At 43.8% G+C, this 24,779-nt stretch overlaps 1 protein-coding gene across 1 annotated transcript in view; it reads left to right on the top strand.

Moving 5' to 3' along the window:
* The window catches only part of LOC142216502 (aldehyde oxidase-like), a 91,050-nt gene extending 66,774 nt beyond the window's left edge, over positions 1-24,276 (top strand). The window contains exons 18-27 of the mRNA XM_075284376.1: positions 2,000-2,191; positions 2,858-3,085; positions 3,415-3,510; positions 4,543-4,668; positions 5,902-5,976; positions 7,445-7,497; positions 9,185-9,299; positions 10,117-10,182; positions 23,251-23,439; positions 23,797-24,276. Of these exons, the coding sequence (XP_075140477.1) occupies positions 2,000-2,191; positions 2,858-3,085; positions 3,415-3,510; positions 4,543-4,668; positions 5,902-5,976; positions 7,445-7,497; positions 9,185-9,299; positions 10,117-10,182; positions 23,251-23,439; positions 23,797-24,042 (1,386 nt within the window). The 3' untranslated portion in view covers positions 24,043-24,276. The remainder of the gene's footprint in view (positions 1-1,999; positions 2,192-2,857; positions 3,086-3,414; positions 3,511-4,542; positions 4,669-5,901; positions 5,977-7,444; positions 7,498-9,184; positions 9,300-10,116; positions 10,183-23,250; positions 23,440-23,796) is intronic.
* The last annotated feature ends 503 nt before the right edge of the window (positions 24,277-24,779 follow it).

The raw sequence follows: 24,779 nt of genomic DNA, 5'->3' as shown, positions 1-24,779 counted from the left end.
CCATATAGCAGAATTCTATTTTTGTTTTGTTGTTTAATCTGTTGTTCATTGTGCTTATTGATTTTGTAATATTTTATGTAGGAACATTAATTATTAAAGCGATCCCCCGTACGGCCAATGTACAGTAAATGTACCTGGTTCCCTCCCTACTGCCAATGCACAGTAACCATACCTGACGCCCTCTCTACTGCCAATGTACAGTAACTATACCTGATGCCCTCCCTACTGCCAATTGTACAGTAACCATATCTAGCGTCCTCTTTACTGCCAATGTACGGTAACCATACCTGGCGTCCTCCCTACTGCCAATGTACAGTAACTATCCTTGACGCCCTCCTTACTGCCATTGTACAGTAATCATACATGACACCCTCCCTACTGCCAATGTACGGTAACCATACCTGACGCCCTCCCTACTGCCAATGTAGAGTAACCATACCTGACGCACTCCCTACTGCCATTGTACAGTAATCATACATGACACCCTCCCTACTGCCAATGTACGGTAACTATACCTGATGCCCTCCCTACTGCCAATGTACAGTAACCATACCTGACGCCCTCCCTACTGCCAATGTACAGTAACCATACCTGACGCCCTCCCTACTGCCAATGTACAGTAATCATACCTGGCGTCCTCCCTACTGCCAATGTACAGTAATCATACCTGGTGCCCTCCCTACTGCCAATGTACAGTAACCATACCTGATGCCCTCCCTACTGCCAATGGACAGTAATCATACCTGGCGTCCTCCCTACTGCCAATGTACAGTAATCATACCTGGCGCCCTCCCTACTGCCAATGGACAGTAATCATACCTGGCATCCTCCCTACTGCCAATGGACAGTAACCATACCTGACGCCCTCCCTACTGCCAATGTACGGAAACCATACCTGGCATCCTCCCTACTGCCATTGTACAGTAATCATACCTGGCGTCCTCCCTACTGCCGATGTACAGTAACCATACCTGATGCCCTCCCTACTGCCAATGGACAGTAATTATACCTGGTGCCTTCCCTATACCTGGTGCCCTCCCTACTGCCAATGTACAGTAACCATACTTGGCGTCCTCCCTACTGCCGTTGTACAATAATCATACTTGGTGCCCTCCCTACTGCCATTGTACAGTAATCATACGTGGCGCCCTCCCTACTGCCAATGTACAGTAAAAGATGATACAGCACCTTACACCAATAAGATGTGCCAATACTTTGGTGCATTTTTTTTCCACAAACTAAGCCAACAAATAAGTTGTGTAGAGCTAGGCTAGATGCACACAGCCAAGGTGCAAAACAGCCATGAAAAGCATCCATTTTTTTATGGCCTTCATGCACCCGGGGGAAACTCTTTTTCACAGATCCCCCATACATTCAGTGTATGGAGGGATTCTCTAAAACTGCAAAAAAATAGGACATGACCTATATTTTGATGGTTCATGACAACAGAATCTAGCCTTAGACTATGACAAATGGAAACAAGGCAAGGGGATCTGGTTGTGCTACTTGGGTATAGAGAATTGAGATTCCATTTCCCTTTCCATTTGTGATATTCATACGACCTAACCCTTGAGCTCTCGGAGTTTAAGGGGTGACGCAGCAGCTTCCGGTTTTATTAGAAGAGGCAATAATTACAGTTCTGCTTATTCATTGCACACCCGAACAAAGTGAACAAGAACTGAGTCACACCACTACTGGTATTTCCTGCTGAGAACGTAATATCCTATAGGTAATACCCTAAACTTATACCAGACAATCTAAAAGTAGGTCAGATTTATCCTTCAGCGTGAGACACTTTGATAAATCTGCCGCAGGTTTAAACACATAGTCTATGTTACGCTGTCTAAGTTTTAGAAAGTATTAGCAACTTTTCTCCAATATGCAAACTTCTGTCTAATTAGATAAACTGTGAAATTACTAGAATATTATATACCTGTCCTTTGTGTAATGTCGGGATTATGTTTAAATAAAATGTTTAAATACCTTTTGCCAATTGCAGGTGCTTACTATGTCCCTACTGAGCTCCCAAAATGCCTACAGCATCCCCAATATCCGCTGTAATGTTGCAGCATGCAGGACAAACCTACCAGCCAAGTTATTCTGTGCTGGATATGGGTTTGCACAGGCTGCTATGCTGGCAGAGATCTGGATTGATGCGGTGGCCGACAGGTGTGGCGTATCACCAGAAAAGGTAAAGTGAGCTCTTTGTGGCTGAATCTTAGTTCTGCTATCGGTATAGTCAACTCAGCCACCAATATACAAAATGATTTATACACTGTCTACCAATTTGTATTTGGACACTCATACAATTGAAGATATCTACAGTCGTAATGTACGTCAGGCCTTCCACCATTAGTAATCATGTATGAAACAGCATTGGCAGTAGTGCATTGGCATTAGTCACATATAAGATGCCATGAAGTGCACAGTTGTTTCGAGAAAGGGGTAATTGTCGGGCACCACAGAAATGGTTGATCCTTAAGGGACATAGCAAGGGAACTGAGTTACCCAAAATCGACAGTGGCCTATGTGATTACGAAGTGGAAGGTGAACGTTGAAATAGAGACCGACGAGTGCTGGCCAGAGAAACCGCACCCAACCGATGGCTCACATACACCAGGAGTTTCACCAGGCATCCGGGAGTATTGTGTTGATCAATACCATCTGTTGGGGTCTACCAACTATTGGATATGAAGAAATGTTGATTTTCTATTCTACCACAGGGGTCCAAATACTCATTGGTAGTCAGTGTATCCCAGGACCATTGTATTCTTGGTGTGTAAATGTTAGAATAAACAATGTAACACAATTTGGTGGTCATAAATAATATTTTCTTAAAATTAAAACCCATTTCTAGGTAAGACACTTGAATTTACACAGAGAAAAAAGCGAGACACCATTCAAACAGGAGTTTGATGCAACTAACTTGTTGGGGTGCTGGGATGAGTGTCTGGAGAAGTCTTCATATCATCAGAAGAGGATTGCAGTAAGGGAAAGCAACAAGCAAAGCACCTGGAAGAAGAGGGGCTTCTCCGTCATTCCTGTTATGTTCCCTGTCGGATTTATTGCAGACTTCATCAATCAGGTTTGTAGACCTATTCATTCATCTAAAGCAATACTTGAGTTTTTTGTGTGGGAGAGGGGGGCTGACGGACAAGTGCCTTGAATGCTAGAGGGGCAGCAAATTTACAGTCAAGCCTCTCCATTCAAGTTATTACGTGTTAAATGGGTTATCCAGCTTATAAAAATTCTGAGAAAGCCCATGGGTGGTCGGGTAGTCTTTCACCACTCAATATTCATATTTATTAACATGGTAACAGTCTTCATAATGAATGATATCCTATAGTTATGGAGTCAGTTTAGATTAGTCAATAATTTCGCAGTATTTTAATAATTGATATTTTGTTACTCTAGGCTTCTGTGCTCATTCATGTCACTAAGGATGGATGGGTCCTGCTAACACCTGCTGGAAGTGACATGGAACAAGAGACTCTGACCAAAATGATGCAGGTGAGATTCACTATGTGAACTATTCAGTCATGGCTTACAGATACAATGCGTCTCAATAGTTTTCATCCATCTTCACCTTATTCGCTTTCCAGTTGCTATTGTTCAGGTTCTGGACTAAACTTATCCAATGGTCTTAAAATACAATATAATGAAAGGGGTATTGTAGGAAATTCTATGATGACATGATATTGATACAACTGTGGCTGATATAATATGACATGATATGGATGACCGTGGCTGTAATGCCCTATACTGAAATGATATGTTTGGGACAATAGAGCCTAGGAAGTTTGGGAACACAGCATTATAAATCGAATGAATTGCAGTTGGTCCAGTAATTGTGCCTATCGCATCCACTATTTTGGGCTGTCTGAATGGGCCCTGAAGTGTATGGACAACTTTAGACTTCGCATGACTGCTCAGACGGTCTTATCATTGCGTATTAGAGTATTTGAGACTGAACTTTTGTCTTTGTCATTGCAATGCCATGCTGATAATTCTAACTACATTATACCTTAGTAAGTAACCAATCCATAAAGCTGCTGAGAGTATTTGTAAAATACCCCATTATATCATTATTGGCTCAGTTTAGAGCCTAGGTGGCTCCTTTAATAAATTGGGAGAGAATGACTCTACAAAAATATGCAACAGTCAAGTTTTATTGAAGGCTCCTAGTTTAATATATCTACCTCTTCATATAAGTAAAACCTTATTATTCTTAGATTATTATAATCCCTCAATAAAACAATTCAAGTCGGGCATTATGGAAGTATTACTATATCCGTCACTGGATTTGTGGTCTATACACGTTGAATTGATAGCTCTATAGTAGTTCATGTACAGAGTATTCACATGTCGGAATCATACCAATGCCTTACCTGTATATAGAGCTTACACAAATATTGCATTATTTATCATAGCATATATAAATACCTAAATTACAAAGCGGGATATCCAACAGAAATTTCATTTCCTTATGTGAAATATTCCTCATGATGTGAACTAACTAGTGCTGCATTTTTTTTGGTACAGGTTGCCAGTCGAGAGTTGCGAGTACCAATTTCATATATCCATGTCAGTGAAATGAGCACGTCATATACCTCGGAGGCCGGTACAACGCCATCTTCTGGATCAGCAGTCTATATCATGGCCGTACAGGTAAATATGTTTTATTCGGTTATAAAGACAAAAGTTCTGTAAAACTATAGCAGATGAGAAAATAGTATTGGCATAGGTCATAGACTGTATGTAAGCGATTATGTTATGGGTTGTGCCATAGCCCCATCAGGACAACCCCTCACCATCCTCATGTGAGTCAGGGGATAATCATACACATTAGGGAGAGTGTGTGCCTACATAGGCGTACGGAGACTTACAAGTCATTCCTGCTCCGCTAGGGAATCTGGGTAAAAAATATGCAAATCTATTCTCCAGGATGTAATTAGGAGAACAGTGCCTCTGTATGCCGCCCTCTAGGGCCCTCTAGGGGCAGCTCCCTTAACATCATACATGACTCAGTTAATAAGCCTACTGATATGATGTGGGATGTGATAATAGAGAGGGGTCTCATACTAAAGTTTGCTTATTAAAGGAATTAGTAATTTACCTTTATGCAGCTACACCTTGTGGTGGCACGTGAGCGAAACAATCTAAATACAAAATGATCAGTGTATTTGTCTGCCAGAAATAATTATATCTCACACCTACACATAATATCTTACATGTGTCCTGATATAAACCCATAAACAATGCATCAATCAAGAAGACACCTTTCATCTAAATACCATGACATATGACAGTGTTATATGTACAAATTATACAATAAGAGCAATTATCAGCTTACAAACTCTTATCAACTGCCTATATATACATAGTACTGTGCAGGTGTTGGCGGGTGTGGAAAATTGCTGCAAAGTAGAATGCAGTCAAAAATAGAAGTATATTAATAATTTCATTTTATTTTGAATGGGGATTTAAAAAGAAAAAAATCAAATGTAAAAAAAATGGATTTTAAGTCAATTAATTTTTTTCTCATCCGCTTTACTGCTATTATCCTGTGCTGTTTAGAATATCTGCAGCATTTCTGTTAGGTGTGGACAGACCATCATTTGGTTATCCAACAGCAGAAGTCTCAAAATACTGACGACAGTAAACTTATCCATATGGTATATCCATATCCAATAACATATGGTATACAGAAGTCTATAGATTTAAAAAAAAAAAAAAAAAAGTGAAATACTATTTTTAATGTAGTTAATTAATATTGTACATGAAATGAATTGCTGTGTAGTATAAGGATAGCACTAGGCAGAGCGAGAAGAATGCCTTGCATATTCATTTGATATGTTCACGTGCATACAAGCATCTCACAATGGTTATTACTCTTGATAGAAAGCGTGTCAGGTAATTCTCCAGCGTTTACAACCAATCATCACTCTGTATCCTGAAGCCACTTGGATGGAATGTGTAAGATTTTTATTTATTATTAATTATTATTAATTATTATTAATTATTATTATTATTATTATTATATGTATTAGAGAATTTGTGCAGAACACACCAGAACCTCCTCCCTGTATAGATGAAGTATAGACAGGCGGCATGTTATAGAGCAGGAGGAGCTGAGCAGACTGATATATTGATCTGTGTGGAAAGATTCAGTACTTCTTGTCATGTATCCATTTATATATTTGCCTTTTTCTAAGCTTATTAACAGTAATTGAGTCATGTGATGGTCCTATCATTGAGGGACAGTAATCTCTATGCACAGTCATAGAGCGAGCCTGCTATTACTGAATGAACGACAAGTACTGATAAATCTTGTCCCATAAAACTAAATATCTGTTCTGCTCCCCCTGTTCTATAACATACTGATGCTAGGCTCACACCTATGGTTGGGTTTCCGTTGGGGATCCCCTAAATGGAAACCTAATCCGCTTAAAAAAGCGATTACCCTCAGACCCCATTGACTATAATGTGGTCTGCTGGGTTTCCGCCCAAAAATGCAGAGAGCGCTGCTTGCAGGTACAAGCGTGAACCTGTGAAGGTAGACCATGTCTATTCTTATTTTTATACATTCTTTATACTGCTTAAGAAATTATATTTTTCTTTGTGCAACGTTTATACATTAAGATGGTGCCTGTATCCGGCACCGCACCCAGAGGCTGACGCACACGATCGTCATGTGGTTTACAAGAAAGACAGTATCATTTCTCTGGAAATCAAAATCTAAGAGATGTTGAAACTTAAGAGCCAATGACTGATCGCCAGTGTATTCGGATACAAGACGTACATGCTTACAGCCTGCCGTTATCTTATCTTTCTTGCATTCCTGTATAAGATTTGTGACTTTCTCAATAAACCTCAGTACTGTGTGAGCAGGCACCGCGCCCTGTGCATGGACTGGGATTAACACTGACTTCTGTGTCGGAATTCATTCTGGTCAGCGCGCACATGCATGATTGATTTGGAGCAGGTGACTGACCACTGGAAGTGACCTGTATTCTGGCGGAGGTCACTACCTCAACAAACCTAGCCTGAGGGCCCCTTCACACGGCGTAAGTGCTTGGCTCATTGTGAGCCGTACACGCGAGCGCTTCTAAACACTTCCCATTCACTTCAGTGGGAGCGCGTGTAAAGCCGGCTTTAAGAGCGCTCCCATTGAAGTGAATGGGAAGTGTTTAGAAGCGCTCGCGTGTACGGCTCACAATGAGCTGAGTGCTTACGCTGTGTGAAGGGGCCCTCAGATTATACTGCAATTTTATGGTGACAGGTTCCCTTTAAATCTAAGTGTGCAATGTATAGTATATGTATAGAGCCCTGGATGTCAATGGAGTTATAAATAGATGAAAATACTATTATACTATATTTTATATAGTTCTGTGTTTTCAAAAATGTACCGTCCACCTTCTGAGCATGTTCTTGTTTTATTTAGATTCGAGAAGCTTTTCGGCTAAGAATCTGTCTCTCAGCAGCCGGTTATTACAGGTGATCTCGTTTTTATTTTTTTAAATTGTTTATTTATATGAATTTTTAGCAATAAAGGAAAACAACAAGACCAATAACCAGTATCGGTTCAAAAACAGTACAATGAAAATACAAAAGGCAAACTGTTAATAAGAGACAGAGACATGGATAACAGACACGGACAAGACAAGACAAGACAAGGAGACGGGAGGGGAAGAAACAACAGGGGTATAACCCGAAGTTCCAGAAGATAGTAGTACAGTCACAGGGGTTGAGTGGCCCAGAACGAGTCCCATAAATTCCAAATCGCATGAAACCGTTCCTCTTCATCGTTAAGCACAGCCGTCAGGTATTCCAGAGAGCGCGCATTCCTGATCCTGTAGTAGAGCTCCTCTAGAGATGGGGGTTGGGGCTGGCTGACGCCAATGTTTAGCAATCAAGCATCTAGCAGAAGTAAGAAGGAATAGAAAAAGTCGCAGGGCTGGCTTGCGCAACTTCACCGGGGGGAGATTAAGGAGATATGTTTTGGGGGATAGAGGAAAGTATATTCCCATAACCCGGTGTAAGAGATCCCGGACCTGACACCAATAAGGGACCAGGGAGGGGCAGGACCAGAATAGATGAAAAATGTGCGCAGGGTGAGCACCACAACGCCAGCAGCAGTCCGGAATAGACTTATCAAAGGAATGGAGGAGCATCGGCGTGTGGTACCAATGCAATAGCATTTTTTTAAAAATTTCCTTATGGACAACACAACTCGAGGTCTTAGAACCTCTACTCCAGATAAGAGACCATTCCACCTCTGAGAGAGACTGACCCAGGTAAGTCTCCCATCGCGCCATATTTGGATGCGCGGGTGGAATATCGGGTGTAGGGTCACAGGTGATCTCTGCCATGTGGTCTGATATTCTTTGTAGTACACAAGTGTTATACTTACCTCTTATATCCACAGAATTACCAATATGTTTAGAGATGTTTCCAGTACTATTATGGCAAGAAAGCATTCTTTGTGTCTGAATGATTGTGGAGGAACACTATGCATGGTGGCTGTAGTGGTGCAATATTTTGTATTAAGATAAGATAAGATAATCCTTTTTGCGGTGTAAGAGTATATATATAGGCACCTGCCTACATATTGCAACATATATAATGTTCTTCCTGGACAAACTGGTTTATCAGGGATAATGACTGTAACAAACCCATCCCCTTTCCATAAAACTATATGAATTCTCAGGGACTACCCTGGTCCCAAGACTTAAACACAAAGCCATTATCCCATAACACAAGCACCAGAAGAACAAGACGTAATATAGTACCAAGAAGTAAAAAAAACAAACCACCATTACAATGGGAAACAACTAATAGATATATAACTGTTTAATAGCATTACGATAAACTTATCGTGAGCATAAGACAAAAAATATGGTGACTAACCCCAATGGCAAACAGTATGGCGCACTGAGGTCTGTAGGCCCACTAGAGATAAGTGTTCTGATGCCTCTGTCTATACGTCCTTTTCTAATTGCCTAAATCTTGTTATTATCATTGTACATATAATTAAGGTCTAATAGGTTATTTGTCACTCAATCCATAAGAAAAACTTATTTTTTGTAAAAAAAAATTAATAAAAATAAAAAAAACACTCTTTGAAAATTACCATTTTAAAAGTAATGTTTAGAAAATTGTAATATGTTTTATTTTATTTTAGGGTTCCTGATCCAGTCTCTGACTGGGGCAAAGAAAAAGGTGTGGAAACTCAAGATTTTATATTTGGAGCAGCGTGCAGTGAAGTAGAGTTAGACTGCCGGACAGGAGACCACAAGGTAGTACACCCCCCAAAAAAATGGATTTTTTTCTTTGACTTAACACGGTTTCTGTGATTCTGAAAAATTGGGCCACAGATAGGGGATGACTTCTGCTATATTACTTCAAGCCCGGCCTCTGGCTAATTTTTTATAATCCCATCCCATCTATAATCTGGGGTGAGATTCCAGCACCCTGCCTGTCACCTTCTCACACCTCATAATATTTAACCTCTTAATATTTAAGACTGGCCTTCTCCGTTGATCTATTAGTATAGGATAGTATGTTCATGTTTGGATTGTTCATTCTCTGGATTATACATTCTGGTCAGTCACAATCTTACACAGTCATGGCCGCAAGTGTTGGCACCCCTGAAACTTTTTCCCAGAAACGTAAGTATTTTCCCATCACCCACAACAGCACCCAGAAAGAGGATTCAACCCCAGGGACAGAAAAAACTCTCCTACCTCTCAGCTATTTGTCGGACCCATTTTTGGAGTTTTGTGTGAAATTTTGTCAATTTGCCTTTTTTCAGTTTTTATTTATTGCTTCAATACATACAAAGGAAATAAACGTGTGTATAACAAAACATGTGTAATTGTAATAATTTTCTGGGAGAAATACTTAATTTTCTGCAAAAATACAGGGGTGCCCACACTTGTGTCCATGACTGTATGTATGTACAGCTTTAGCCTACAGTACATTTTTGCTAAAAAAAAAAAAAAATCATGCAAATCCATATGTGTGTGAAATGTTTTTTGCTTTTGGATTTCTTACTTTTCTTATTTATGTTTTTCAGTATTATAATTACTTTTTTTTACCTATTATTTTCAACAGAATATAAGAACAGATGTTGTAATAGATGTTGGCTCCGCTATGAGTCAGGCTGTGAACATTGAACGGGTAGGTAAAACTTCTTTAATTCGGATTTAGTGATGGATAGAGATGAGCGAACAGTGTTCTATCGAACTCATGTTCGATCGGATATTAGGCTGTTCGGCATGTTCGAACCGAATCGAACACCGCGTGGTAAAGTGCGCCATTACTCGATTCCCCTCCCACCTTCCCTGGCGCCTTTTTTGCTCCAATAACAGCGCAGGGTAGGTGGGACAGGAACTACGACACCGGTGACGTTGAAAAAAGTAGGCAAAACCCATTGGCTGCCGAAAACATGTGACCTCTAATTTAAAAGAACAGCGATGCCCAGCTTCGCGTCATTCTGAGCTTGCAATTCACCGGGGACGGAGGTTTCCGTCCAGTTAGCTAGGGCTTAGATTCTGGGTAGGCAGGGACAGGCTAGATAGGAAGGAGAAGACAACCAACAGCTCTTATAAGAGCTAAATTCCAGGGAGAAGCTTGTCAGTGTAACGTGGCACTGACGAGCTCAATCGCCGCAACCCAGCTTTCCCAGGATCCTGAATGGAACACACTGACAGTGTATTCCCGTATACCCCATATATACACCCCAAATCCCCGTTCCAACGGTGTGCCCCCCCACCTTCACCTCAGAAATACCCTGCAAGTCCCCTAGCAATAGAATTGGGGCTATATACACCCACAATTTTTGCTACTGGTATATAGTGCCATTGTCTGACTGGGAATTCAAAGAATATATTGGGGTGACGTGCACCCACAATTTTTACTACTGGTATATAGTGCCATTGTCTCACTGGGAATTCAAAGAATATATGGGGGTTACGTGCACCCACAATTTTTGCTACTGCTATACAGTGCCATTGTCTCACTGGGAATTCAAAGAATATATGGGGGTTATGTGCACCCACAATTTTTACTACTGGTATACAGTGCCATTGTCTGACTGGGAATTCAAAGAATATATGGGGGTTATGTGCACCCACAATTTTTAATACTGGTATACAGTGCCATTGTCTGACTGGGAATTCAAAGAATATATTGGGGTTATGTGCACCCACAATTTTTACTACTGGTATACAGTGCCATTGTCTCACTGGGAATTCAAAGAATATATTGGGGTTATGTGCACCCACAATTTTTACTACTGGTATATAGTGCCATTGTCTGACTTGGAATTCAAAGAATATATGGGGGTTACGTGCACCCACAATTTTTGCTACTGCTATACAGTTCCATTGTCTCACTGGGAATTCAAAGAATATATGGGGGTTATGTGCACCCACAATTTTTACTACTGGTATACAGTGCCATTGTCTGACTGGGAATTCAAAGAATATATTGGGGTTACGTGCACCCACAATTTTTACTACTGGTATATAGTGCCATTGTCTGACTGGGAATTCAAAGAATATATGGGGGTTACGTGCACCCACAATTTTTGCTACTGCTATACAGTGCCATTGTCTCACTGGGAATTCAAAGAATATATTGGGGTTATGTGCACCCACAATTTTTACTACTGGTATACAGTGCCATTGTCTGACTGGGAATTCAAAGAATATATGGGGGTTACGTGCACCCACAATTTTTGCTACTGCTATACAGTTCCATTGTCTCACTGGGAATTCAAAGAATATATGGGGGTTATGTGCACCCACAATTTTTAATACTGGTATACAGTGCCATTGTCTGACTGGGAATTCAAAGAATATATGGGGGTTATGTGCACCCACAATTTTTACTACTGGTATATAGTGCCATTGTCTGACTGGGAATTCAAAGAATATATGGGGGTTACGTGCACCCACAATTTTTGCTACTGCTATACAGTTCCATTGTCTCACTGGGAATTCAAAGAATATATGGGGGTTATGTGCACCCACAATTTTTAATACTGGTATACAGTGCCATTGTCTGACTGGGAATTCAAAGAATATATTGGGGTTATGTGCACCCACAATTTTTACTACTGGTATACAGTGCCATTGTCTGACTGGGAATTCAAAGAATATATGGGGGTTATGTGCACCCACAATTTTTACTACTGGTATACAGTGCCATTGTCTGACTGGGAATTCAAAGAATATATGGGGGTTACATGCACCCACAATTTTTGCTACTGCTATACAGTTCCATTGTCTCACTGGGAATTCAAAGAATATATGGGGGTTATGTGCACCCACAATTTTTACTACTGGTATACAGTGCCATTGTCTGACTGGGAATTCAAAGAATATATGGGGGTTACGTGCACCCACAATTTTTGCTACTGCTATACAGTTCCATTGTCTCACTGGGAATTCAAAGAATATATGGGGGTTATGTGCACCCACAATTTTTACTACTGGTATACAGTGCCATTGTCTGACTGGGAATTCAAAGAATATATGGGGGTTACGTGCACCCACAATTTTTGCTACTGCTATACAGTTCCATTGTCTCACTGGGAATTCAAAGAATATATGGGGGTTATGTGCACCCACAATTTTTAATACTGGTATACAGTGCCATTGTCTGACTGGGAATTCAAAGAATATATTGGGGTTATGTGCACCCACAATTTTTAATACTGGTATACAGTGCCATTGTCTGACTGGGAATTCAAAGAATATATGGGGGTTATGTGCACCCACAATTTTTACTACTGGTATACAGTGCCATTGTCTCACTGGGAATTCAAAGAATATATTGGGGTTATGTGCACCCACAATTTTTACTACTGGTATACAGTGCCATTGTCTGACTGGGAATTCAAAGAATATATGGGGGTTACGTGCACCCACAATTTTTAATACTGGTATACAGTGCCATTGTCTGACTGGGAATTCAAAGAATATATTGGGGTTATGTGCACCCACAATTTTTACTACTGGTATACAGTGCCATTGTCTGACTGGGAATTCAAAGAATATATGGGGGTTACGTGCACCCACAATTTTTAATACTGGTATACAGTGCCATTGTCTGACTGGGAATTCAAAGAATATATGGGGGTTATGTGCACCCACAATTTTTACTACTGGTATATAGTGCCATTGTCTCACTGGGAATTCAAAGAATATATTGGGGTTATGTGCACCCACAATTTTTACTACTGGTATATAGTGCCATTGTCTGACTGGGAATTCAAAGAATATATGGGGGTTACGTGCACCCACAATTTTTGCTACTGCTATACAGTTCCATTGTCTCACTGGGAATTCAAAGAATATATGGGGGTTATGTGCACCCACAATTTTTAATACTGGTATACAGTGCCATTGTCTCACTGGGAATTCAAAGAATATATTGGGGTTATGTGCACCCACAATTTTTACTACTGGTATATAGTGCCATTGTCTGACTGGGAATTCAAAGAATATATGGGGGTTATGTGCACCCACAATTTTTAATACTGGTATACAGTGCCATTGTCTGACTGGGAATTCAAAGAATATATTGGGGTTATGTGCACCCACAATTTTTACTACTGGTATACAGTGCCATTGTCTGACTGGGAATTCAAAGAATATATGGGGGTTACGTGCACCCACAATTTTTGCTACTGGTATACAGTGCCATTGTCTCACTGGGAATTCCACAAATAATTTGGGGATTCATTCACCCTACATCTCAGGCTCTTGCCATATTCACCCAGGTTGTCAGTGCTGCACCAGCTCGTTCCCAGACAGCTCGGCCCGAAAAACACGTTACGTATATAGAGGATTTGGACAATGAAGACAACATGTTCTAAATCTAATGTCTGCACCTTCTCCAGAATTAAAATAAAGGCAGCGTTTAACTTTCAAATAGCACTGCACAAAGGAAGAGCTTATCAGCTTGTCTCATGACATGCTACTGAAAAGTTTCATTTGTGTATCTTAATGTAAATATAGTTGTATAAGCTTTTTGGGTTTTAGGCACTGCCAAGTTATTTATTACCACCCGCTCCCTTATAATGATGATGACGCCAAAGTCACTGTGGGTGTTCAGAGCTCACAGCTTTGGGTGACATTTGTCTTGCTCTCTGTCGGTACCAGCTGTCTTTTTGGATACCGTAAAGTTATGTTGACTTTATTAACAGCTATAGAAGCTTTAGCCAGGTTGTGACGGTGTGTAACCCTAACAACACTAAGTGGGATACACATTAATAGTCAGTCTATGTACGCTAAACGTATCACTGAAGTAATTTTTCTCCCCTAATATAAGAAAGGAACAGACATTAGACCTAGACCGGGGTTCGAGGCTTGAAAAAATCCAGTATTATTTGTTCTTCATGATGTGAAATATGTGTTGAAAAGCAACCCAAGATGAAGTCAGCCATGTGTGCCAGTGTGTTACTTGGCATGCCTTTGCTGGCCCCAACTGTAAGGGTCACTCTCCATTTCCTCCATTTTCCACTCCCCTTCACACCATTTGTGGTGAAGCAATGGGATGCACTGAAGTGCACCCTCTAGCCTCGTGTGGGACAGGGACATCAGATGCCACTCCAACCCCCTCGTCTTCCTCCGCCAGCCAACGGTGCGAAGATGAGAGGAGTGTGCTCTGAATGTTTTCTGCCTAGCAGAGGCTAGTTCTCACTTACGAAAATGGCCCCACTTTGACCTGTATATCAGGCACAATGGTGTAGGTTTCAAAGAAACATGGCACCAACAAGTTGGAAAACGTGGGCCATGCGTGGACCGTGTTTGAGTCTGGCAAGCTCCAGATCTGCTACCAGGTTCCAGCCATTATCACAGGCGCAAAAATGCCAGGCCCCAGGTGTAGCAGGGAAAAAAAAATGCCATCTCAGCCAGGATGGCATCCCTGACCTCGGAGGCACTGTGCTGTCTGTCCCCCAAGCTGATCAGTTTCAGCACGGCCTGCTGACATCTCCCCATGCCAGTGTTACAGTGTTTTCCGCTAGTAGCTGGGGTGGAGGTTGCAGCTTCGTAGGGTTTCAGTCTACTCCTGCCATGAATTTTGGCCTGGGAGAGGAGATAGGCCACCCCAGTTTGCACCCGGGGAACAGACTCCACCACATTCACCCTGCCTGTCATTAAAGATAAGCACTGCAGCATCCCTGACCACAGGCGCTTGTCCATGTGTCGGTGGTCAAGTGGACCTTGCAGCAAAGCGCAGAGCTCTGGGCCCGACTGATGTTATGGGACACATGCAGGTGCAAGGCAGAGACAGCACACCAAGAGAAGTAGTAACGGCTAGGCCCAGCATAGGGAGGTGCCCCAGCTGCCATCTGCTGACGGAAGGCCTGGGTCTCCAGAAGCATAAACAAACACCAACATCTCCAGGGCCAGCAGTTTATCGATGAGGCTGTTACAGGCTTGGGCATGGGGGTGGGTTGTATTGTACTTCTGCCTGCAATGAAAAGCTTGGGAAATGTGGAGTGGCTGGGAAGAGGCGCATGATGGTGCAGGCCAAAAGGGCGCATGAGGGTGAACTCCCCAATGTGTCAGAGATAGGTGTGTAAGTGTCCTTGCATCATATACTTGCACCATATTTGGCTTTGGAAGTTAATTTTGTGCCAAAAAGTGGTTAAGACAGCGATCCCTCAGCTACTCCCGTTACACTGTCTATTGAAGTTACCATCTGTGGAAGTGGACCACCATTTCTAAGATCTCAAAGGAAGCAGGCAAGAGATGTGCAGTTCAGAAAAAAAGATGAGAAAATAAGTTTAGGCTGTAGAGCACAGAGGGATCGGAGAGGACAGAGCTGGTGTCGGCCAGGTATTCCCACAACATGCGCCTATACTTGTCCCTCCTGGTGACACTAGGCCCCTGAGTGGCAGTAATTTGTCCAGGGGGGCCATTAACGTGTTCCAGACCTAGGAATAAGTCTTCCAACAGGGTAGAGTTTTGCATGCCTTTGCTTCTACCCACTGTTTTTGCTGCTTAGCTTCCCTCCACATCTACTCTGCTTTCACCCCTAAACATCACCCCAGTTTATGCCTTTGCTTCTACCCAGGTTTTTTGTTGATTTAGCTTCCCTCTACATCTACACTGCTTTAGCCCTAGACATCACCCCTGTCCATGTGGGGTCGGTGGCCTCGTCATCCACCAACTCCTCTTCCAATTGCGCACTGCCCCCTTACTGCAAACCGCACATGACCACAGCTTGCCTTGATGGCAACTGTGTCTCATGATCCCCACTTAGGTCCAGACAAGTCGGTGGCGGGTCCAAAACCCCAAAATTGGAAGGAAATGGCAGATGCTGCAGTATTTCTAACACCTGTTCCTGGTGCTCGGGCCTGGTCTGTGTTGTACCCTGCACCCTGCTTAACGCATCTGCCATATCCGAAGTTGTGCTGAGCGCATGCTAATGTTTCGTGTCCAGTGCAATGGATGGGATGGGATTTCACATAAGTCTGCCACCCATGGCCACTCATGGTTGAGCAACTGAGGGAGTTGACTTTGACGAACCCGAGGGTTTTGGAGTTGGAACTACATCAAAGGTCTGTGCTGCTCACACACTCTGCTCAACACATGATATGTTTAGTGCCAGCAGTGTGGAGACGTCGCACAACAGCCGTTGTTCCAGCAGGTACAGGCGTTGTAGGAGTGCATAGAGGCTAGCAGCGGCAACTATACACTTTAAAAACTATCCGCACAAGCGCCACACTTTCACCAGTAGCTCAGGAACATTGGGGTACCTTTTTCAAAAGATTAGCAGCAATGAGTTAAAAACGTGGCCCAGGCATGGAATATGTTGCAGGCTGCCAAGCTACAGAGCCAATCCCAGGTTACGGCCATTATCACACATGGCAACATGCCTGGGCCCAGGTGCAGTGGCAAAAACCACATTGCCGTCTCATCGAGGATGGCATGACTCACTTTGTAGGCAGTGTGCTGTCTGGCCCCCAAGCTGATGAGCTTCAGCACGGCCCGCTGACGTCTCCCCACACCAGTGTTGCAGCGTTTCCAGCTCGTAGCTGGGGTCAATTTAACAGCGGAGGAGGGTGGTGTTTCAGCCCTCCTCCCAGGAATGTTGTGTGGGGAGACAAGTCAGGCCACCACATTTTGCGACCCGGTCCACGCCTCAACTACATTCAACCACTGTGCCCAAATTGAAAGGTAGCGTCCCTGTCCGCATGCACTTGTCCATTCGTAACTGGTCACATGGAACTTTAGGGCTAAGCGCTGAATTTAGGGACCGCCTCATGTTTGGGGGAAAGTGCTGGTGTGGACGGCACAGTGCGGTGGCGCAGTAGACACTCTGCCCAAAAAGGGCAGAGTGTCCCCCAGCCGGGATTCCAACATCTCCTGGGCCAGATTTCTTGAGATGAGGCCGTTGAAGCCTTGGGCATGTGGGTGGGTTGCGCTGTACTTTAGCATGAAATGAAAGGCTTGGGAGATGGGGAGTTGCTGGGAAGAGGCGCATGATGGCGCGGGCAAAAGGAGAAATGGCAGGAAAAGGTGAGGATAAGGGTGAACTCCCCAAAGTGTCAGAGGCAGATGTGGAGGTGTCCTGGCTCCTGGTCTGGACTGCAGCGCCAGCCCTGTCAACAGTGGAAGAGGCAGTGGCCGCCAGGCCAAACGACGATTATCCTGCGCTTGCTCTCACCCACTGAGCCCAGGGCTTGCCTTCCAAATGATGGCACCCGCAAGAGGTGGTGAGATTCCTCTCCGCAGATCTCCAAACCATCTTGGACTTGCAAATTGCACTAAATTTGTCATGTAACTGACATGTATATGATGAGTCTATCCATTGTCTGTTCATTTTGGTGAAAGTCAGCCTGTCAGCTGACAGACAGCTGTGCTTGTCAGTGATGATGTCACCGGCTGCTTGTACCCCCAGTTTTTGCTGCTTAGCTTGCCTCCACATCCACACTGCTTTTGCCCCTACACATCACCCCTATCCATGCCTGTGCCTCTAGCCATAAGTCTGCCACCCATGGAAACTCATGGTGCAGAAAGTGAGGGAGCTGACTCTGAGGAACCCTTGGGTTTTGTAGCTGGTACTCCATCAAAGGTCTCTGCTGCTCACACACCCTGCTGAACATACGGTATCTAGGGTTAGAGCGTGTGGTGACCTCGCACAACAGTAGGTGCTTCAGGCAGATGTAGGCCTTGCTGGAGTGTATTGCGGCTAGCTCCAGGTACTGTAGACTTGGGAAAGTGGGTGTCCAAGTGCTGCACTTTCACCCTTAGCTCAGCTAATTTGGGGTATGTTTTTAAAAATCATTGCACCACTACATTGAACATGTGGGCCAGGCATGGAACGTGTTGGAGGCTGGCAAGCTCCAGAGCCCTCCAACAAGCTAAAAAACCTGGCCCCAGGGGCAGCGGGGATAAACAAATTGCCATCTCATCCAGGATGGCATCCCTGACCTCAGAGGCAGTGTGCTGTCCGTCTCCCAAGCTGATGAGCTTCAGCCCAGCCTGCTGACGTCTCCCCACACCAGTGTTGCAGCGTTTTCAGCTCGTAGCTGGGGTCAATCTAACAGCGGAGGAGGAGGAGGGTGGTGTTTCAGCCCTCCTCCCAGGAATGTTTTGTGGGGAAACAAGTCAGGAAAATTCTTGAAACGGGAGAGTTTTGCATCTTTGCCCTTGCTGCCTATGGACATCCCTTTGTCTCTAGCCACCATTTTCCCTGCTTTGCTTGCCTCCACATCCACACTGCTTTTGCCCCTAGACATCACCCCAGTCCATGCCTTAGCTTGTACCCCCAGTTTTTCCTGCTTAGCTTGCCTCCACATCCACACTGCTTTTGCCCCTAGACATCACCCCAGTCCATGCCTTAGCTTGTACCCCCAGTTTTTCCTGCTTAGCTTGCCTCCACATCCACACTGCTTTTGCCCCTAGACATCACCCCAGTCCATGCCTTAGCTTGTACCCCCAGTTTTTCCTGCTTAGCTTGCCTCCACATCCACACTGCTTTTGCCCCTAGACATCATCCCTATCCATGCCTCTTCCCCTAGCCATAACTCTGCCACCCCTGGAAACTCATGGTGCAGAAACTTTGGTTGCTGACTTTGAGGAACCCTTGGGTTTTGTAGATGGAACTCCATCAAAGGTCTGTGCAGCTCACACACCCTGCTCAAGATATGGTATTGTAGGGTTTCAGCGTGTGTGAATGACGGACAACAGCCTGTGTTTGGACAGATGTAGGCCTTGCTAGAGTGTTTTTAGGCTAGCAGCGACTCCTGTGCACTTGCAAAAGTGGGCGCACAAGCGCCGCATTTTCAACAGTAGCTTCGGTACATTTGGGTATGTTTTTAAAAAACTTTGCACCACTAGGTTAGACGTGGGCCAAACATGGAACGTGTTGGAGGCTGGCAAGCTCCAGAGCCGCTACCAGGTTCCAGCCATTATCACAGGCGTAAAAATGCCAGGCCCCAGGTGTAGCAGGGAAAAAAAAATGCCATCTCAGCCAGGATGGCATCCCTGACCTCGGAGGCACTGTGCTGTCTGTCCCCCAAGCTGATGAGCTTCAGCACCGCCTGCTGACGTCTCCCCACACCAGTGTTTTAGCGTTTGCCGCTAGTAGCTGTGGTGGAGGTTGCAGCGTCGTAGGGTTTCAGTCTACTCCTGCCATGAATTTTGGCCTGGGAGAGGAGATAGGCCACCCCAGTTTGCACCCGGGGAACAGACTCCACCACATTCACCCTGCCTGTCATTAAAGATAAGCACTGCAGCATCCCTGACCACAGGCGCTTGTCCAAGTGTCGGTGGTCAAGTGGACCTTGCAGCAAAGCGCGGAACTAAGGGCCCACCTGATGTTGAGTGACACGTGCTGGTGCAAGGCGGGGACGCCACACCGGGAGAAGTTGAGACGGCTAGGGACGGCATAGTGAGGTGCCACAGTTGCCATCAGGTCCGGGAAGGCGGGAGTTTCAACAAGCCGGAACGCCAACCTCTCCTGGGCCAGCAGTTTAGCGATGTTGGCGTTCTAGGCTTGCGTGGGTGGGTGGTTAGCGGTGTATTTCTGCCGGCGCTCCAATGTCTGAGAGATGGTGGGTTGTTGTAAAGAAGCGCCTGATGGTGCCTTTGATGGTGCAGGAGAAGGAGATAAGACAGAAACAGGGGAGGATGAGGGAGAAGTCAACAAAGTGGCGGAGGCAGATGAAGTGATGTCCTGGCTCGTCCTCTGGAGTGCATCGCCAGCACTGTGAGCAGAGGCAGTGGCATGAACGGCGGGCGACGTTTGTCCTGCCGTTGCTGCCTGCCACTGATTCCATTGCTTGGATTCCAAATGACGGTGCATTGAAGTGGTGGACAGGTTGCTCTTCTCAGGGCCCCTACTCGATTTCGAGAGGCAAATTGTGTAGACGACACTATATCTGTCCTCGGCGCATTCCTTGAAAAAACTCTACACCTTCAAGAAACGTGCCCTCGATGGGGGAGTTTTTCTGGGCTGGGTACAAAAGGGAACATCTTCGGACATTCCGGGTCTGGCCTGGCTTCGGCGAAGCTGTTGACCTCTGCCTCTAGCTACCCTTTTTGGTGCTGCACCTGCCTCAACATCCACACTACTTTCCCAGCTTGACATCCGCCTTGTCCAGGTTGGGTCGGTGTCCTCGTCGTCCACCACCTCCTCTTCCAACTCCTGTCTCGCCTCCTCCTCCTGCACAATGCGCATGTCAACTGGCTGCCCTGACAGCAACTGCGTCTCATCGTCGTCGATGAGGGTGGGTTGCTGGTCATCCGCCACCAAATCGACCGGAGATGGAATGGAGGAGACTCTAGTGTTTGAGCATCTGGACACAGATACTCGTCTGTTAGGTCCGTGGAATCGCGAAATGGAGGGGCAGGTTGCGGTACAGTCAAAGGAAGGGAGAACAGCTCTGGGGAGCAGGGACAGTTGGGGTTATTGTTCTGGGAAGATTGGGAATTTTGGGTGGAAGGAGGACAAGACTGTTGGGTAAGAGGAGGTAGAGGCTGACTGGCTGGTGGACAATGTGCTTTAAGCGTTATCCGACAGCCATTGCAAGACCTGTTCCTGGTTCTCGGGCCTACTAATCTTTGTACCATTCAGCCTAGTTAATGTGGAACTTTTGTGCAAAGCGCAGAACTTAGGGCCCGCCTGATGTTAAGGGACACACGCTGGTACAAGGCTCAACTCACCCTAAGTGCCAAAAACACTGCTGGTGCAAGGCTCTACTCATGCCAAGGGCCTCAATCTCTGCTGGTAGCTCAGCTTAAGGTCATGTAACTTTGTTTGGAAGGGCTCATGTTAAGGGCTAGAAAAGTGAATTTTGGAAGGTCTTACCACATCACACACACACACACACACACACACACACACACTCAAAATGACAGTTAAGGGTGAGGGCTTTTGGAATTCCCATTGCCTATTCCATTTGTGGTTGTCATGGGGAACGTGATTTAAAGGGGTGGTTGTTACTGTTTGTTGAGCTTAAATTGGGGTTTGTGTCCATCCATTTGGGGAGTAAAGAAGGTTTCCAGGTATTTTCCCACTTTGATAGAGGTTTTTTTGAATGTGGAAAGTGTGTAGTTGTTAGGCAGTGATGTTGGGGTAATAGAGGGTCTTTGGTGTGTTAGATGCCCCCAGACATGCTTCCCCTGCTGTCCCAGTGTCATTCCAGAGGTGTTGGCATCATTTCCTGTGATGTCATAGTGGACTTGGTGACCCTCCAGACACGGATTTGGGTTTCCCCCTTAACGAGTATCTGTTCCCCATAGACTATAATGGGGTTCGAAACCCGTTCGAACACACGAACATTGAGCGGCTGTTCGAATCGAATTTCGAACCTCGAACATTTTAGTGTTCGCTCATCTCTAGTGATGGACCATAAGAAACCTCTTACAACATAGATACAAACAATTCCAAAAAGGAGCAAAATGGGGAAAGAAAAAATATCTAAAACATAACCTTTAATAAAGTCATTTAAAATATCAAACACAGGTATAAAAGGTGTAGCATTTAGCCAAAATAGCTGATAAACATCTCCACAATGTGGTAAATAGCCACAAAAAAGACAAGTCACTACAATATAATTAATTAATGGACACGGCGGTCCCACGTCAGGAAAAGAAACCAGTAATAACTTACCCACTGGGTGTGGTTGACATGGAGACGTGGAGACGTGTATCAAATCCAGGGGGTCAGCATAAAACGTGCTAATAACTAGCAAAGTTGTAAAGAGGCAAGGTATACTATCCCTGAACTGTTACATATCAACAGGGAGGGGACTAATAAGCCCTAATACCTAAACACGGGGTCGCCTCCCTAACTGGCCGGCGCCCCGTCAGGAACCTCACCCTATTACTGGGATCTGTCCCTAATGCGACCCTCCTAGAGTAATATGTGAATAAGAAAAAAGAAGTGTGCGTAGAAATGAAATTACACAATTAGGCATACAATCTCAGCATGCCCAGATAGACATAAATTACTTTAACAAACCCGACATGCATGTTACGTGGTGCCCAAAGCACCCACTCATCAGGGGTAGTAGTCAATGCCAATAGAAACACGTGAGAATACGAGTACAGATTCACACACACATGCTCCACGTCTCCATGTCAACCACACCCAGTGGGTAAGTTATTACTGGTTTCTTTTCCTGACGTGGGACCGCCGTGTCCATTAATTAATTATATTGTAGTGACTTGTCTTTTTTGTGGCTATTTACCACATTGTGGAGATGTTTATCAGCTATTTTGGCTAAATGCTACACCTTTTATACCTGCGTTTGATATTTTAAATGACTTTATTAAAGGTTATGTTTTAGATATTTTTTCTTTCCCCATTTTGCTCCTTTTTGGAATTGTTTATATAGTATTGAGCAATTTTTCTTATATTACTGGATTTTCTTGGAACATAGATACAAAGCATGTATATATATGTATACAACATCAAATACATGGTAAACCCTGAAATGTGTGGTAGTCCTGCCCCCTACATATGCTTTGTAGCTATTGTTTGTTGTATACACACTTGAGAAAGGGACCTGTTCACGAAACGTGTGGTGTGCAAATAAAGCTTTTCATGTTGCGCCTATTTGCCTTTTTCCTCTACCTCTAGATTTAAGTCTATCTTGTCTTCCAAATTTTTGGACTACAGCATTGCTAGACAGAGAGAATCTCACAACAACTGTCATATAACTGCTGAAAAATCTCTCTTTTCATTAAAAAATGTTTTTTATTTTGAACTTTACAGATGAAAACTGCATTTATTGAAGGGCTTAATCTGTACACAACTGAGGATTATAAATATGTTCTTCAACCAACCGTGAATGGTGCCCACAACAAGCAAGATGAACCTCCGACCAACAAAAGAGAGCCTGAAGAGTTCAATGTAACCTTGCTACCAACCTCTCCTAATCCCTACATGGGATGTTCTCCTGAGGTAGGTTAACATAACTTTTTAGCAGTGCCAAATAACAACGCGGATTTGCCAACAATATGTCTAGGAATGCTTGTGACAACTCCTTAGCGTTCACTATCATCTGCTAGAATCCCATCCACTTTGCAGGGACTGTAAAACAATGTGGTTTTTGTGGTTTGGCCACAGAGTTTACACCATGTGGGGCTCCGGCCTTAAGGAAATTCCGGCCAAGAACTAGTTTTAGAAGTAATGTAGGCAAAAATTGAATATGCCCGTCTAGTATTTATATTGTCCGATAGTCTGGCAGAATAGTTTTCTATTCATGTGATTGCTAGAAAAATGTGACTAAGCACCTAACTTTTTTTTGATGCATTTTAGGCCTTGGAAGAGGTGTCAGCATTTCTTGGTTCCTCTGTGTTCTTTGCCATAAAGGATGCTGTTATGGCTGCCCGACAAGAGATAGGTTTACCTGGAACTATCTTACTCCCTGTCCCAGCCCGTCCTCAACATATTCGAATAGCCTGTGGCAACCACCTGCTAGATGCCAAACAGACTTCAGATAAGCAAGAATTGACTTTGGATGGCCATGTATCAGAAAACGGCAATAGTAATGGGATTGTCTAAAAGGACACACATAAAGGCCTAGTTATGAAGTTTGGCTTGTGAGGACTATATCAAACACTGCAATGGGTGGTGGATTCATGGACTAACCTTCTATAGAAGAGATGAAGCATAATTCAGCAAAGGAGGTTACACATAATTCAGTTGGCTAGTAGGTTTTGTAATGTTCTAATTGGGTTTTTTGGACAATTTGCAGAGATGCTTCCTTAAAGGCAGACTTAAGACTTGGTGTTCCATCTCCGTATCATATGTGAAATGTCTGTCAAGCTCTGATTCTGGGATATTGTTCACAGTTTTAATAAATTGTGTTTATTTAACCAGTAAGATGTTAATAAGAAATTTTACAAATTCAATGTATTGTCCATAATACAGATGTTTAGAGACTAACAGAAGAAAACTACAACACTTTTATTGATGCAGATTTAGCAAATTACCATCAACAGGCTTTGGATATGGCGATCCAGTGGCTTTGGTGGTTACTAACATTTCCTCAAGGCCCTGACGGCGTGGTGATTTATCTATGCTGTCATACATGTCCCATGTTGATGATTTCCAAATATTATATACAAATGCACCATGATAAGGTAAATTTTGATGTATCAAAATGGAGGTACAATTTTTTTTAATTTGCTCAAGAATTTGCTGTGGCAATATGTGAAAGGAGTGTAGCTTAATAGTATGAAATACACCAAACTGCGCCAAAATTTTGGCTTAAAATTTGGACCCAAAGTAAGCCAACT

The sequence above is a fragment of the Leptodactylus fuscus genome, chromosome 8 (genome assembly GCF_031893055.1).
Source record: "Leptodactylus fuscus isolate aLepFus1 chromosome 8, aLepFus1.hap2, whole genome shotgun sequence".
Classification (NCBI taxonomy): Eukaryota; Metazoa; Chordata; class Amphibia; order Anura; family Leptodactylidae; genus Leptodactylus; species Leptodactylus fuscus.
The sequence above is the reverse complement of the archived record's forward strand: the minus strand, read 5'-3'. Positions and strand labels throughout refer to the sequence as shown.